Below are 14,064 nucleotides of genomic sequence, written 5' to 3' on the forward strand. Positions count from 1 at the left end.
TGTTGTAATTCAAACACATTTTTTAGATGCTATCACGTAAAACTCGGGATTGTATTGCATGTTTCATAACATGAATACGAAAGTATATTTTATGATTTTTGCGGTTAATGACTTGTTGTACAGAAGATGTGCATGTATTTTGAAAATAGAAAAATCGAAATATTCCTGGTTACATGTACATATTTTCCTGATGTTCGTTATTCAGTTTAATTTAAGAATGCATGTAATGAACATTTTGTTTAGCAAGTGCTTTCTGTGTCTGATAGGTACGAGCCTCATGTATTTAGCGCTAAATTCTACTTTACATAACTCACAAGTAGAACTTGTGAAAATTTGGTACTGGCTTCAGTTAATAGAGGCTTTTCTCTTTTTTCCTATTGTAGCATCTGAAGAAGGCAATGTAGTCCAGAACTAGTAATTGTTGTGTCTGAAATAAGAGCAGTTCATATTACCTCAATATGTGATCACCTTTGACAGAATGTCATTTCCACCATTAATAAGAATTTCACTTCTGTTAGACTATAGTAAATAGACACACTATTAACATTTATAAACATTTATTTCTTCAACACCATTTCACACATGGGAGAATTACAACAACAAATAGCACAAAAGAAGTAACAATAATTAATTTAATTACAATTTTGGTTTTGTATAAAGAAGCTGGAGGTGACCAAAACAGGGAATGAGATGTTTCCCTCAAGCACCAAGTTAGTGCCACAGAGGAGCAGGTCCATGTCCCAGGGGACCAGGGTAGGGACCAGGCAGGGGTCCAGGCAGAGGGCCAGGGCCCAGCCTCAAGGGGCCTGGTCCAGGGAGAGGGCCTGGTCCAGGCAGAGGTCCAGGTCCAGGCAGGGGGCCAGGGCCCAAGTGCAGAGGGGCATAGGCATGCAGGGGACCAGGCAGGGGACCAGGCAGGGGGCCGTGCAGGGGACCAGGCAGGGGGCCAGGCAGTGGACCAGGGCCGAGCCTCAGGGGGCCGGGCAGGGGGCCAGGTCCAGGCAGCGGTCCTGGTCCAGGCAGTGGTCCCAGTCCATGCAGCAGGCCTGCGGAGCTGAAGCCCAGCACTGCCAGGAAAACTGCTGCTGTCTGCAAAGGTGAACAAACATATTAGCACTTTATTGAAAACTGTTACACTGCAGACTTCTAATGTAATGACCAATGTTTTACAAACTGTACCAAGTAACCTGCTGCTGGGCATGGTACTGTAAAGATCACGTCAAAAGATGGTCAAGTTCTGCAGTGATCTGCACAATCCCATCCAACCCCCAGCAATCAACTGAGTTCAGTAAAGTAATTGAAGACACAACATTTGCGGTCACCATGACGACTTTTAATATAGCAAAGGAAGACACCCATCATCTGAGTCACTTATTATTTCTTATACTCTCTTGGCTGTCGCCCCCCCCCCACACACACTTTTCCCACAACAATCCATTTTCTCTAAAGGTTACATGTCTTTCTCAGATTCTCTGCCTTATGAAATATTTTAACATTTATGGAACCCAGAAAGATGAATGTAAGCTTCCAAACTGGATAAATTAGGAAACTGTATGATTAAAGGCACATTGTTTGCTAACAAACTGTTTTTCTACACTTAGGTTAACGTAGTAAATACAATGTTAGAACTGTGATTTAAAATATATACTATGGGTAAACGTTATAGTCTAACGTAAGAACTACCGTTATCCCGATCACGCGTAATGTGTCCAAAAATTATCGTTACAACATTAGACTTCTGTAGCACTAAAATTGTACTAGGTACATGTGACAAATTAAATCACAATTTTTAATTTTTATTTAGGTGGTACTATAGATCTGACACAAAATATGGTTGCTACAGAATAAAGCTCAGTGTTCATCGTGGCTCGTAGAAAAGTAGTCTGATACTCAGCTACACTTTTGGACACAGGGACCCACCATGCAATTTGTGCTTGACGCACATCGTTAAGGGAAAGATGTTGAGTTCTCCAAAAATAGACCCTAATGTGGACAAGGTATGGCAGACGTTTGCAAGTAGTCTAACAAATTCAGTGCATACAGAAACCATAGAGTTGTAATGCTATGAAAAACAGTGCGCGGTGTGTTGTGTAAGAGGTTTCGCCTTTAAGCCCGAAAGGTGCAACTACTCCAGGTACTAACGGCGGCCAACAAACCTCAGGTGAAACAGTTTTTAGTGGGTATGCTACTCAAGACTGACGAAAACACAAACGTTTTATGAAAGATCGTTTCCACGATGAGTCAGTTTTCCATGTATTTCGCATCCTGAACCGTCCTAAGACCTGTATACGACGATGAGAAAGTTCCAATGTTACCCGTTAAATGGAAATTGCATCATTGATCTACTCTTTTTGAACGAGTCTGCCGTCAACACAGACGTTCACCTGGACATGTCACAAGAGTTTGCTTTGTCACAATTAGAACATTTGAATCCTGACGGCGTTTTCTAGCAGGGTGGGGTACCAACATGGAGGTCCGCAAACGTTCGACAATTTTTGGATGAAAAGCTTCCGGATAGATTAGACGAGATGGCCCACTTCAGTGGCCGCCACGATCAACTCACACGACTTTTCTTCCTTTTGGATTTTGTAAAGGAGCGGGTGTACCAAATTCAGGCTGAACAGATACTGGAGCTGTAAACGCTGCATCTGAATGGACGACCATGGATTTCCTGGAATGTACATGGAGATAGATGAAATACCCACTGGACGTTGCATTTGCCATAGGAGGTGCTGACACTGACGGGTACGGATGAGTAAACAATAATTTATATCTTGCGACACGTTGAAAACTGGGTGTTATTATCGAGAATAGTTTTAAAGCGTAAAGTTTTAAAATTAATTTATAGGTCGCCCGCACAGTCTCTATTTTTAGCTACAGACAGCCAGAGACGTGAATCACTTGGTATCGAAACGACTTTCGCGGATAAGACAGCAGTAGGCTATTGCTCACCAGTTGGTTCATGTTGGTGCTGCTCGTTGGAGGCGAGTGTGCCCTGCCAGCGGCAGCCCGCGTTTATATAGCAGCAGCAGTAGCGGCTGCCAGTGTCCTCTCACCTCTCCTCGCCCGTCGCACAGTAGTGGGGTGTTATTCAACGTGCCGCGGCGGCGAGTGGGCGTGGCGAATGCTGACTCCAGCCGCCCTCCGTCCTTCCATGTCTGGAGACCGCCGCGATTAATCGACTGCGTCTGTGACCGCCGCTCCGTTTGCTCATGCCACTGTCGATAATAGCAGGGCAACGATCCCTGTCGGTTGCGTGCTACATTCGACACAGCAAGATATTAGTGGCATTCGGGAGGGAAGGCTTGTAGTCTGTGGGACAAGCTAACTTCATAAGAACCGAAAATATTTCGACGATTCCTGGCAGAACGTTTACACGCTAGCAGCCGAGAACTACGAATGTATGAAAAGAGCTGATTGAATATATAACGAGCTCACGATTATCCGGTTCACGGATTATCCAGAGAGTTAGGCGATTTGAGAGAGGAAAAAAAAAAAGAAATGAAAATGGAGCTTAGATAATTGTACAATATTTTAAAAATGAACGCAAACAGTCTTTACCACAAAAACATTTGTTTCCATGGTAAGCGTTTTCGGTCACTTTTTGACGATCCTCACAAGGGAACCTCCCCATCGCACCCCCCTCAGATTTAGTTATAAGTTGGCACAGGGATAGGTCTTGAAAAACTGAACACAGATCAATCGAGAAAACAGGAAGAAGTTGTGTGGAACTATGAAAAAAATAAGCAAAATATACAAACTGAGTAGTCCATGCGCAAGGTAGGCTACATCAAGGAGAATGTGAGCTTACGAGCGCCGTGGTCCTGTGGTTAGCTTGAGCAGCTGCGGAACAAGAGTTCCTTGGTTCAAGTCTTCTCTCGAGTGAAAAGTTTAATTTTTTATTTTCAGACAATTATCAAAGTTCAGGCACTCACACATAATCAACTTCGCTTTCCAAAATTCCAGAACATGTTCAGATTTGCTTGGACATATGCAGGATTTGGCGGTCTACACACGGAAACATTTGAAAACGTAAAAAAACATATGTTTTGACAGAGCACAGGGAAAACTGTGCGACTGTGAAACTGTTGCATTCATTTGTTGCAGTTTATATGACAAACTCTTATGTTTTCATCACTTTTTTCGGAGTGATTATCACATCCACAAGAAAACCTAAATCGGGCAAGGTAGAAGAATCTTTTTACCCATTCGCCAGGTGTGCAAGTTAGGTGGGTCGACAACATATTCCTGTCATGTGACGCACATGCCGTCACCAGTGTCGTATTTTTTTACCAGTGTCGTATAGAATATATCCTGTGGAGGAATCGGTTGACCTATGACCTTGCGATCAAATGTTTTCGGTTCCTATTGGAGAGGCACGTCCTTTCGTCCACTAATCGCACGGTTTTGCGGTGCGGTCGCAAAACACAGACACTAAACTTACTACAGTGAACAGAGACGTCAATGAACGAACGGACAGATCGCAAATTTGCGAAAATAAAGAAAGTAAAATTTTCACTCGAGGGAAGATTCGAACCAAGGTGCTCCCATTCCGCCGCTGCTTACGCTAATCACGGGACCACGGCGCTCGTTAGATCACAGTGTCCTTGATGTTGCTTACCTTTCGCATGAACTACTCAGTTTGTATATTTTGCTTATTTTTTCATAGTTCCACACAACTTCTTCCGGTTTCCTCGATTGATCTGTGTTCCGTTTTTCAAGACCTATCCACTGTGTCAATTTATAACTAAATCTGAGGGGGGGTGCGATGGGGAGGTTCCCTTGTCAGGCCCTAATACCATGACAGTAGGCAGTGGCGGTGAATGCAGCGGGTTTTGTAACTCCACGTACGTCAACTTCTGGAGCATTTGAACTTTTCATAGGTTATCTAAAAGAATGTCCGGAACAAAAGAAATAGCAGCTGTTGTTGCTGACTGGCAGTCTGGAACGTATCAACAGCCAAGATTACATAAATATTTCTCTATTTAAAACAATCGGATTCGACAGACTTTGCTGTCATCATTAAACCCTAACCATTTAACACACAGTGCAGCTGATCAGCTACAGACTTCATTTCTTCGATGTAACCCATACTGAGTAACATTTTGTAGCAAATTCGTTATGTAGCTAAGTGTATACACTCTACTGCAGCTGCTAGTAGCTCTTCATACCAATCGTAAATGGCAGGATTAACTGAACCAGTTCGACAATCATCTGTGTGGATGTACTGCCACGCGTGTGTTTTGGTGGAAGGTAGAGACGTTTGTTTTGGTGTTTGTGCACTGATTTGTGGGTTTGAAAATCACTTTCTTATTTTGAAAACGGAAGTAGATATGGTGTAGACAGTTAATTCGAGTGTCCTTACGACGGATTTAAAATTAGGTCCGTTTTTGTGTTTGTAGCGATTGTCAACAATAATGCTTTGTTAATTTAATTAAAAAAAATTTCTATATTTTTTGTAGTGTAGGCACTATAAACCAAACGTTTTAACTTTTTTCAAGCTCATACTATATTTCCCATTTTCTTACAACCTTTTCTGAGATTATTTATTTCTATTATACTTCGTTCTGTTCTACAGATTTAAGTCATAACACACATATTAAACATTCATTCTGTCAACTCACACAAAAGATTTTTCAATTTAGTCACTGTTACTGGCTGTAACGGGTGCTTTATCAGAAAACTTTTCACATAGGTTCTTCACGTGTTTGAACATCGGGCACAGTGCTATTTAACTCTTATGTTACTACGCCCAGGGAAACTGCGCAGCGCCTGGGCTTCGATATCCTTGCAACTTGCTATATTGTTGCTGTCTTCGATTTCCGTCATTTTGGGAGCATTCTCTTCAACACGTTTAGGCAAGGAGTGAATGGCTGCTCTCTTGCGCAGTGTAGGGTTTACTAATGCTCTTCGCATTTCACGTGAAAACAAATTCGTCGGCAATTCCTCTAATTGTCGTTAGTTGCATATATCATGAAGGCGTTAATGCCACCGATGTCAATCATTCTGAAAGACAGGGCAAGTGGCCAGCATCTGGATTATTTTGTGGCTGAATAAGTAGCGCACGTTTTATTTATTGTGTCTCCTCCTAATTTGGACTTAGTATATGTTTATAATTTCTGGTGTCTATACTTCTGGTTTCTATACTTACATAATTTCTGGTTTCTTCTCATCCGTGGTATTAGTGACATCGTCATGATGCAAGGATGAAAGGAAGAAATTGTTCTTTTTTTCCTTTCTTTGGTGTATATGAAGCCATGGTACTGTCCTTTGTGAATCCAAAAAAGCTCTTTTTTTATTCACGATTTCCAGTGCAAAGAAAATCTGGAGGTAGCTTCCACTTATTCCTTCTAAGAGTTCAAACTACTGACTGTTTCTACTTCAGGAGCTCTTCAGCCAGTGCAATGGAACAAAATTAGATGTCAAGTGTCAAACTGAGCGCTGTCCCTTCAACAGGCCGTACAAGTCCGTTTCCTATCTCCTTAGGTGAGTCTGACAATGCGTAGGGGTTCTCTGATATATTCAAACATAGATTTCCATCCCCAGAGTACATCGTATTCTTGCATCGAACAGGATGAAAATTTTCAATCCCTATTTTGCAGGGAAGTTTGGTATGTACTGACGAAAACAGCATTTGCCTTGAAATGCAGCCAGTTGCTTATTACGCCGTCGTATATTCATAGTACACTCATGTTCGGAAACAACAGAACACCTTGAACGACTAGAGATGGGGCTTTCATAATCGCAGGACATGCACGTTAGTACATAATGCAGAAATGATTAGTATTCGAACCATGTCGGACATCGGGTTCAAGGTCAACATCGATATCGCGGCACAACAGCACCTACCAGTAGAATGTGCCTTCGACTCTCGTTGACGCCATAATCAGAAGGTAATGGATATGTGCGACTTGAGCTGACATGTGGGATACCTCGCTGACGTATGCGCCAACCGTACCGTCAAATCAATGAATTTAAAAGAGGACGCGTTATTGGCATGAGAGAATGTGACGTATCCACCCAGGAAATCGCTGCTCGTGTGGGACGAAGTGTTTCGGTAGTGCAACGGGTGCATGCAGAATGGTTCACGGAAGACCGTAGAATACGACGAGACGGGTCAGGTCGTACCACCCAGACCACCCCCCAAGAGTAGATCGACACCTCATCCGAATGGCACTACAGGACACATCTGCGTCCTCCTCGACTCTGGCGCTACAGTGGGGCAGTGTAGCATGTCGTACACTGTCAGTGGTGACAGTCCGTTGTCGTTTATTACGGCATGGGTTACGTGCACGTCGTCCACTCCTCAGCTTACCATTGACGAATTTGCACAAAAATGCTAGACAGCAGTGGTGTATAGAAAGATGTCACTGGGGACAGGAATGGCATCAGCTAGTGTTTTGGGACGAATCCACGTTCTGTTAGAAAATGATGGTCTCATTTTGCCCGTCGCAAACATGAGTAGCGGCATCACAGTGACTGCATTTGCATAAAGCATACAGCGCCAACTCAAGGCGCTATTGGGTGCTATTGGGTACAACCACTCATCACAGTGGTACATGCCCAGGGCACTGTGATCAGTGTGACCCACGTGAATGACATCCTGTGACACGTAGGCATACCCTTTCTGCACAACACCCCAGACGCTATTTTTCCACAAGACAATGCACGACCACATTTTGCTGCATGAACACGTGCCTTCTTTGTGTCACAGGATGTCAGCCTTTTGCTCTGGCCCTCCAGATCACCAGACTTGTTGCCAGTCGAAAATGTGTGGGACACAGTGAAACGAGGGGTGCGGTGTTGTGACCCAATGACACACAACACAGATGAACTTTGAAACCAGGTTAATGCAGCATGGATGGCTGTACCATAGGGCGTCATTCACACCTTATAGGCGTCGATTCCATCATGCATGGAACTGAACAGACTTGGTTTATTCGCCCGGCTACCTGCAAGGTGCATTGCACTGAGCCCTGGTCACAGGAGATCCCGTAAAGCCTGGTGTCAAGAACACAGTACATGGTCATTGGAACAGTGGTCCCAGGTTATGTTCACGGATGAGCCCAGGTATAGTCTGAACTGTGATTTCATCTGGCGTGAACCAGAAACCAGATACCAACCCCTTAATGTTCTTGAAACGGACCTGTATTGAGGTCGCGGTTTGATGGTGTGGGGTGGGATTATGATTTGAGCACGTACACCCCTGCATGTCTTTGACAGAGGAACTGTAACAGGTGAGTTTTACCGGGACGTCATTTTGCACAAGTTTTCAGGGGTGCAATGGGTCCACCTTCTTCCTGATGGATGATTACACACTGCCCCACCGAGCTGCCATCGTGGAGAAGTACCTTGACAGAAGACATCAGGCGAATGGAGTGGCCTGTCTGTTCTCCAGAACTAAACCCCATCGAGCACGTCTGGGATGCTCTCGGTCGACGTATCGCTGCACGTCTTCAAACCCCTACGACACTTCAGGAACTCCGACAGGCACTGGTTCAAGAATTGAAGGCTATACCCCAGCAGCTGCTCGACCACCTCATACAGAGTATGCCAACCCGTTGTGGGGCCTGTGTACGTGTTCATGGTGATGATATCCCATATTGATGTCGGGGTACATGTGCAGGAAATAGTGACTTTTGTAGCACACGTGTTTCGGGAAGTTTTTATCAACGTATCGCCAATACCGTGGACTTACAGATCTGTGTCGTGTGTGTTCCCTGTGTACCTATGCTATTAGCGTCAGTTTTGTGTAGTGCCACGTTGCGTGGCACCACATTCGGCGGTTATCCTTAATTTATGACTCTGAGTGTATTTATATCTTGTAACTCCCATAGATTTTAGAGACCTGCTGGGTAATGCCCCGTAAATATCAATGGAGCCAGGAAGATTTGATTATCACCACATCGGTGAATTTGGCATAGCGGTCTCTTATAAAATATTATGCAGTGCGTTGCACGTAAATTTTTGTGCATGACGTAATTGTTCCAATGATTACATTAATTTATAGTTAGCAGTTTTTTCAGGTTCTGTGGCAACTTTCATACCAGGCAGGTGAATTACAAGATGTATACTTCTAGCTCTAACGTTGCGAGGTTTATCCTTTCGAAGAAACAAATCGCGCGTACGTTGTCATCTGCTGTAATTACTTGTTATTCTTGATTGTCTTCATCTTGCGTTTCATTGTGACAGCGATGAGACAGAACTCCAAAACTCCCTGTTAGCTCTAATTCCTCTTCCTCTTTCTCTTCTTCGTAAAATTCATCTAACGCCTCTTTCAGAAGCTTCTGCACTCTTCATAGTTCTACTTTCTCTGTCCTCAGTAACGTAAACAGTCACGTGGGATTTTGGCAACACCTCAAGGCATATTTCTACATGTATTCTTGGAACTTGGGCTTCCGTTATAGATTATATTAATTTTACTCCAGGCTTACTAGAAAGGTGTCAAAGATCATTAAGGTATACTCATATCCCTTAAGTAATAATAAATCGATAAGAAAGACTGGAGATGATTAAAAATTCTTCTTTGAATTGAACTGCGTTATAATATAAAATACTTTGATTATAAACTTAAAATCAAGGTTTCAGTGATATTGTAAAAAATGGTTCAAATGGCTCTAAGCAAGCACTATGGGACTTAACATCTGAGGTCATCAGTCCCCTGGACTTAGATCTACTTAAACCTAACTAACCTAAGGACATCACACACATCAATGTCCGAGGCAGGACTCGAACCTGCGACCGTAGCAGCAGTGCGGTTCCTGACTGAAGCGCCTAGAACCGCTCGGACACAGTTGCCGGCTGGCGATATTGTAACGGCCTCCCTCAGGGCAATGTGAGTCCTTAGTGGAATTTGAAATGATGGACGGTCGATAAGCTGTTGCTGTGATAATTGCTATACTTTGCTGCAAGCAGAAGCAAAAAGGTGGCTGAAAAATTTAACGTCAAAGTTCGTAGATTTCGTTCTTAAAACATATATATTTTTAAAAAATTGTCTCTCATAGTTGTAGGCGACCATTCTCTGTATTCGTTGAGCAACAAATACAACTCACATAAAGCCAAAGCCAAAAGAAAATGAGTTAAGTTTCCTTCTGGAACCATTCTCTTCAGAATTCTTGCTCTGCATTGGTGCGCAATGAAAGCATTATGTTAAACATTGCCAGGAGGAATTTATTGTTGATGGCTCTTCTCTAGCCACCGGCCGGTATCTGTGACGCTGTAGCATCTAAGACGAATCATTCATAATTATTGTTAACCTATATTATACTTCATACTGTTGCTGAAGTTACCGACGGTTTGCTTGCGCTGGAAAGATGACAAATAAACATCAAGGTCGGAAAGAACTTTGAAGCTCTAATCACATAATAAAAAATACTACTCTCCAGTAAAATTTCCTCAAGATTATGGGACAAAAGTATAAACAGTGAGATGCTTAGAGAAAATTAAAAAATAAGAAAATACTATTAAATTTTGCAATCAAAGTTGACAGCCAAGACAGACCGCTACAGCGTAAGTTCAAATGGTTCAAATGGCTCTGAGCACTATGGGACTTAACATCTGACGTCATCAGTCCCATAGACCTTAGAACCACTTAAACCTAACTAACCTAAGGACATCGCACACATCCATGCCCGAGGCACGATTCGAACCTGCGACCGTAGCGGTCGCGCTGTTCCAGACTGAAGCTCCTAGAACCGCTCGGCGACAGCGGCCGGCATAGCGTAAGTGCCTGAAAAGCTCAACTTACGCGAAACTAGATGGATCACTGCACTAGTGGGTTTAGCAGAAGAGGTCGGAAAGAGTTCCTAAATCAGGTTTGACGTTGATGACGTGCGAGACTGACATCAAACCTATCGACCGAGCGAAAATTGAATGCTTCATCAGGGTGGATAAGTGGACTTAAACATCAGCTTCAGATGCTGCCGTCCCGGCCGAGGAACTTAATGGTAAGAAAGACGCAGCGATGCGACGTATTGCTCATTTACATCGAACAGAACAGTGTATTCGCGGGGGAAATAATTTACAACTCTGATGAAGCTAAGTTGTACCGAAAGGTAATGATCACATGAACCACTACAGGCTCGGACAAGCGCATGCTAAATCCGGATTATCCGTGTTATTCGGTAATTTGTCCGTTCTCGGATCCGCCTAACCGCGCATAAACGGGAACTTGCTACAATTAGCAAATGCGTTCAGAAGATGGACTCTCTTTGTGTCGGCCTTAGAACTTCGCCGTTCGTAAGGTGGTCAGTGAATATCTAACAGTAATGAAAAGAGCAGGTGGAACACCAATAGACAAATGGAATTCAAATGGAAATTATAAACATTTTTGGTTGTGATTCAGCTACCGTACGCTATTTAATTACAGAAACGTACGTACAGCCACTTTTGCTCAGACGTTTTAAACCACGGTGTTATTACATGTATTCCATCTAAATTTTTATTGTGATTAAGATTGCCCTAGTGCAGTCGTACACATGGTCAGTTGACAAAATTGTGTGCAACCGAAGTGGCTGTACATACGTTTCTGTAACTGAATACAAAGGGACTGTTTTGCGTTTACATATAATATTGCGATCTTGTCGGAGTTGTTAAAAGAAGAAGCTAATGAAACCACCCAGCTCGAGGAACATGGAGCTGAAGCAGCAATGAAAATTTCCACAGAGATGACATAGTACATAACGAATACCAGGACAGTTACTTAGGGGGTGGCGTACGAAATAGGAAAAATTTAAAAATGACGAGACAAGAAGCTTTGAGAGCACGAATCAACAGCATTAATTTAGCATTCGAACTTTCTATGATCGGTAAGAAGAAGAATCTATCGAGCAATGAGACTTTAAAACATTATAGCGAAGTGATCCGATAAAGTCTTGAGCACAGTAGAAAGTCTGAATCTTGAGGGAACAGAATACCTTGGGAAACTAGAAACAGCGAAACGAAAGGCTCTAAGGAAGAAATAGAAATTCGTGAAGAACAAGAAGAGCTTGATGAGGAAAATAAGCTAACCAGTGTCTTTCGATAACCTGTTCGCATACTTTTAATTCAAGTTTCCAACGCCACTACAATCATGCTGTATGTGGCAAGAACTGATAGATAGTTTTGTAACAATAGTACTTGTTGAGTATCTACGTCAACATTGAATTCACGTGACACAGTACTGTGTATTACTTTTATGTGATATGTATACTTATCTGTCAATGTATCTGAGTATGTTCACTTTTAACGTCATCTATACGTTGTGCGCACACTTTCATGACAGGTGTGATCTAAATGGCAGATTTTCTGATTAGGCGCTGTGCCCGGAACGCATAAGCAAAGAAACATTTTTAAAAAGTGAAGTTTTTTTTATTAGCGACCGAATAATTCGGTGAGAAAAGGCGAGCTCAGGAAACCTTCAGTCACGAAGCAGCGCTATACGGCTGTCACGATCCAGACAGCGCCCCCTCCCGGAAGAACTAGGCCTCGAGAGAGAGCATAGATCTGTCTGTCCTTGATACTCCCGCTATATCAGCGGGCGGCGGCGTCACCCCGCTTGTAAACAAAAGGCGAATGCGGCGAGCGGAACGTCTCTCTCACTCGGAACGGGGACCTCCGCGTACTTGTGTCGCACCGTTCACCACACGAAGCGAAAGAAGCCTGGTATCAAATTTAATTTTGCGTCAAAGCGAAACTGTCTACTTCCCTCTCGAATGTTTCTAACGAGGTACTGCTACGGGTGTAGCTACTCAAATCTCTGCCATTCTCCAGCGGAGATTAATTTCGGGATAATGTGCCGACGTCAGACCTCTGGAGTAGCTACTTGAACCGCTGGACCTGGCAGAAAATTTTCGTAGCCGCTATTGGCTGGCTGGATAAGGAAAGGCGGTGGTGTAAACTGTTTTCCGTTACTTCGCGTCTGCCTGTTGTTCAATGTGCAAACATGAATCAGTACCTTCGTGCCACCATTGCGTTCTTTAGGAAGCACGTTACATCTTCTCATCTGCAGCGTTGTTTCAGACGTACCTGTCCTCATCTACATATTTCTCTGTTGGGGAAATGCACACATAAACACCCTACAATAGCTTCGAAGAGCCCAACTCGCATGTTAACACCGTTGCACCTCACAAAACACAATGCCTATTTTGTCAATGTGTGTCAAGTCGTTCTTGATTTTCACTTGTTTCGGCACAAGCGAACATCAACATTGTAATAGTTTGGAGCCTTTCACTGTAACGTACTGTTTATCATATGTGATGTCGTGATGTTTAAATTTTTTAAAATTTATATTTGTAAATTATATAAATATATGGTGATTCATTACACGTCGAAGTTACTTAGGTTCACGTAGACCCATCGTATGAGATGGAAATAATTAATATCAAATTAACTTAATAAAAGTGTGACATAAAATCATGCAGGAGGCAGGCGACCTTTAATACAATAATAATCAGTAGTTCTGCATTGAGGCTGACTGGGTCGCAGTGATAAAAGTCAAACACCACGCAAGGAATGACTTTATTGAGCATATGACACGTTTCGGAATATATCCATCATCAGATATCTAGGAGCGATCGCTGCATGTAGGTATGGCGTTTCAAGTTGTATGTGAAACAAAAATTCGCAGATTACATCTGCGTGCAGCAATCGCTCCTAGATATCTGCTGACGGATAAATTTCGAAATGCGTCATATGAGCAATAAAGTATTCCTTGCCTGCTGTTTGATTTCAATCGTTGCGATCCAGTCAGGCTGAATCTAGAACCTCTGATAATGAAATTAACTTTTTGCAGAGGTTTATAGATGGAGGGGATGTGGCAGTTATGAGCCATTTTTAAAGTCATCACCTTTCTGATTGGTTCGATGCGGCCCGCCACAAATTTTTCATTTGTCCCTTTGGAAGCTATACTTCTTATTTTCACCCATGCCCTATCATCCTCTTCTTTCTCCTTTAACTGTTTTCCAATTGTTCCATTTCTGGGAAATTCTGAGGAGAATCTCCATATTACTTATCTTGCAAATCCTCCGAATTTTAAACATCCTTCTGTAGCACCACTTCGAGTCTCTTGTTTTCCGATTTTCCCAC

General features: G+C 42.9%; 2 protein-coding genes across 2 annotated transcripts in view; both read right to left on the bottom strand.

The window, feature by feature from the left end:
• LOC126455873 (probable G-protein coupled receptor CG31760) overlaps positions 1-14,064 on the bottom strand; it is a 1,325,234-nt gene that overhangs the window by 551,264 nt on the left and 759,906 nt on the right. The gene's annotated exons all lie outside the window — the stretch shown is intronic.
• Positions 662-2,970, bottom strand: LOC126455499 (tetra-peptide repeat homeobox protein 1-like). Its single transcript, XM_050091250.1, has 2 exons — positions 2,953-2,970; positions 662-1,089 (listed from the first exon to the last, which is right to left on the bottom strand). The coding sequence occupies exons 1-2, from the start codon at positions 2,962-2,964 to the stop codon at positions 712-714; spliced, it is 390 nt and encodes a 129-aa protein (XP_049947207.1). The 5' UTR covers positions 2,965-2,970; the 3' UTR covers positions 662-711.

Source organism: Schistocerca serialis, chromosome 2, assembly GCF_023864345.2.
Source record: "Schistocerca serialis cubense isolate TAMUIC-IGC-003099 chromosome 2, iqSchSeri2.2, whole genome shotgun sequence".
NCBI lineage: Eukaryota > Metazoa > Arthropoda > Insecta > Orthoptera > Acrididae > Schistocerca > Schistocerca serialis.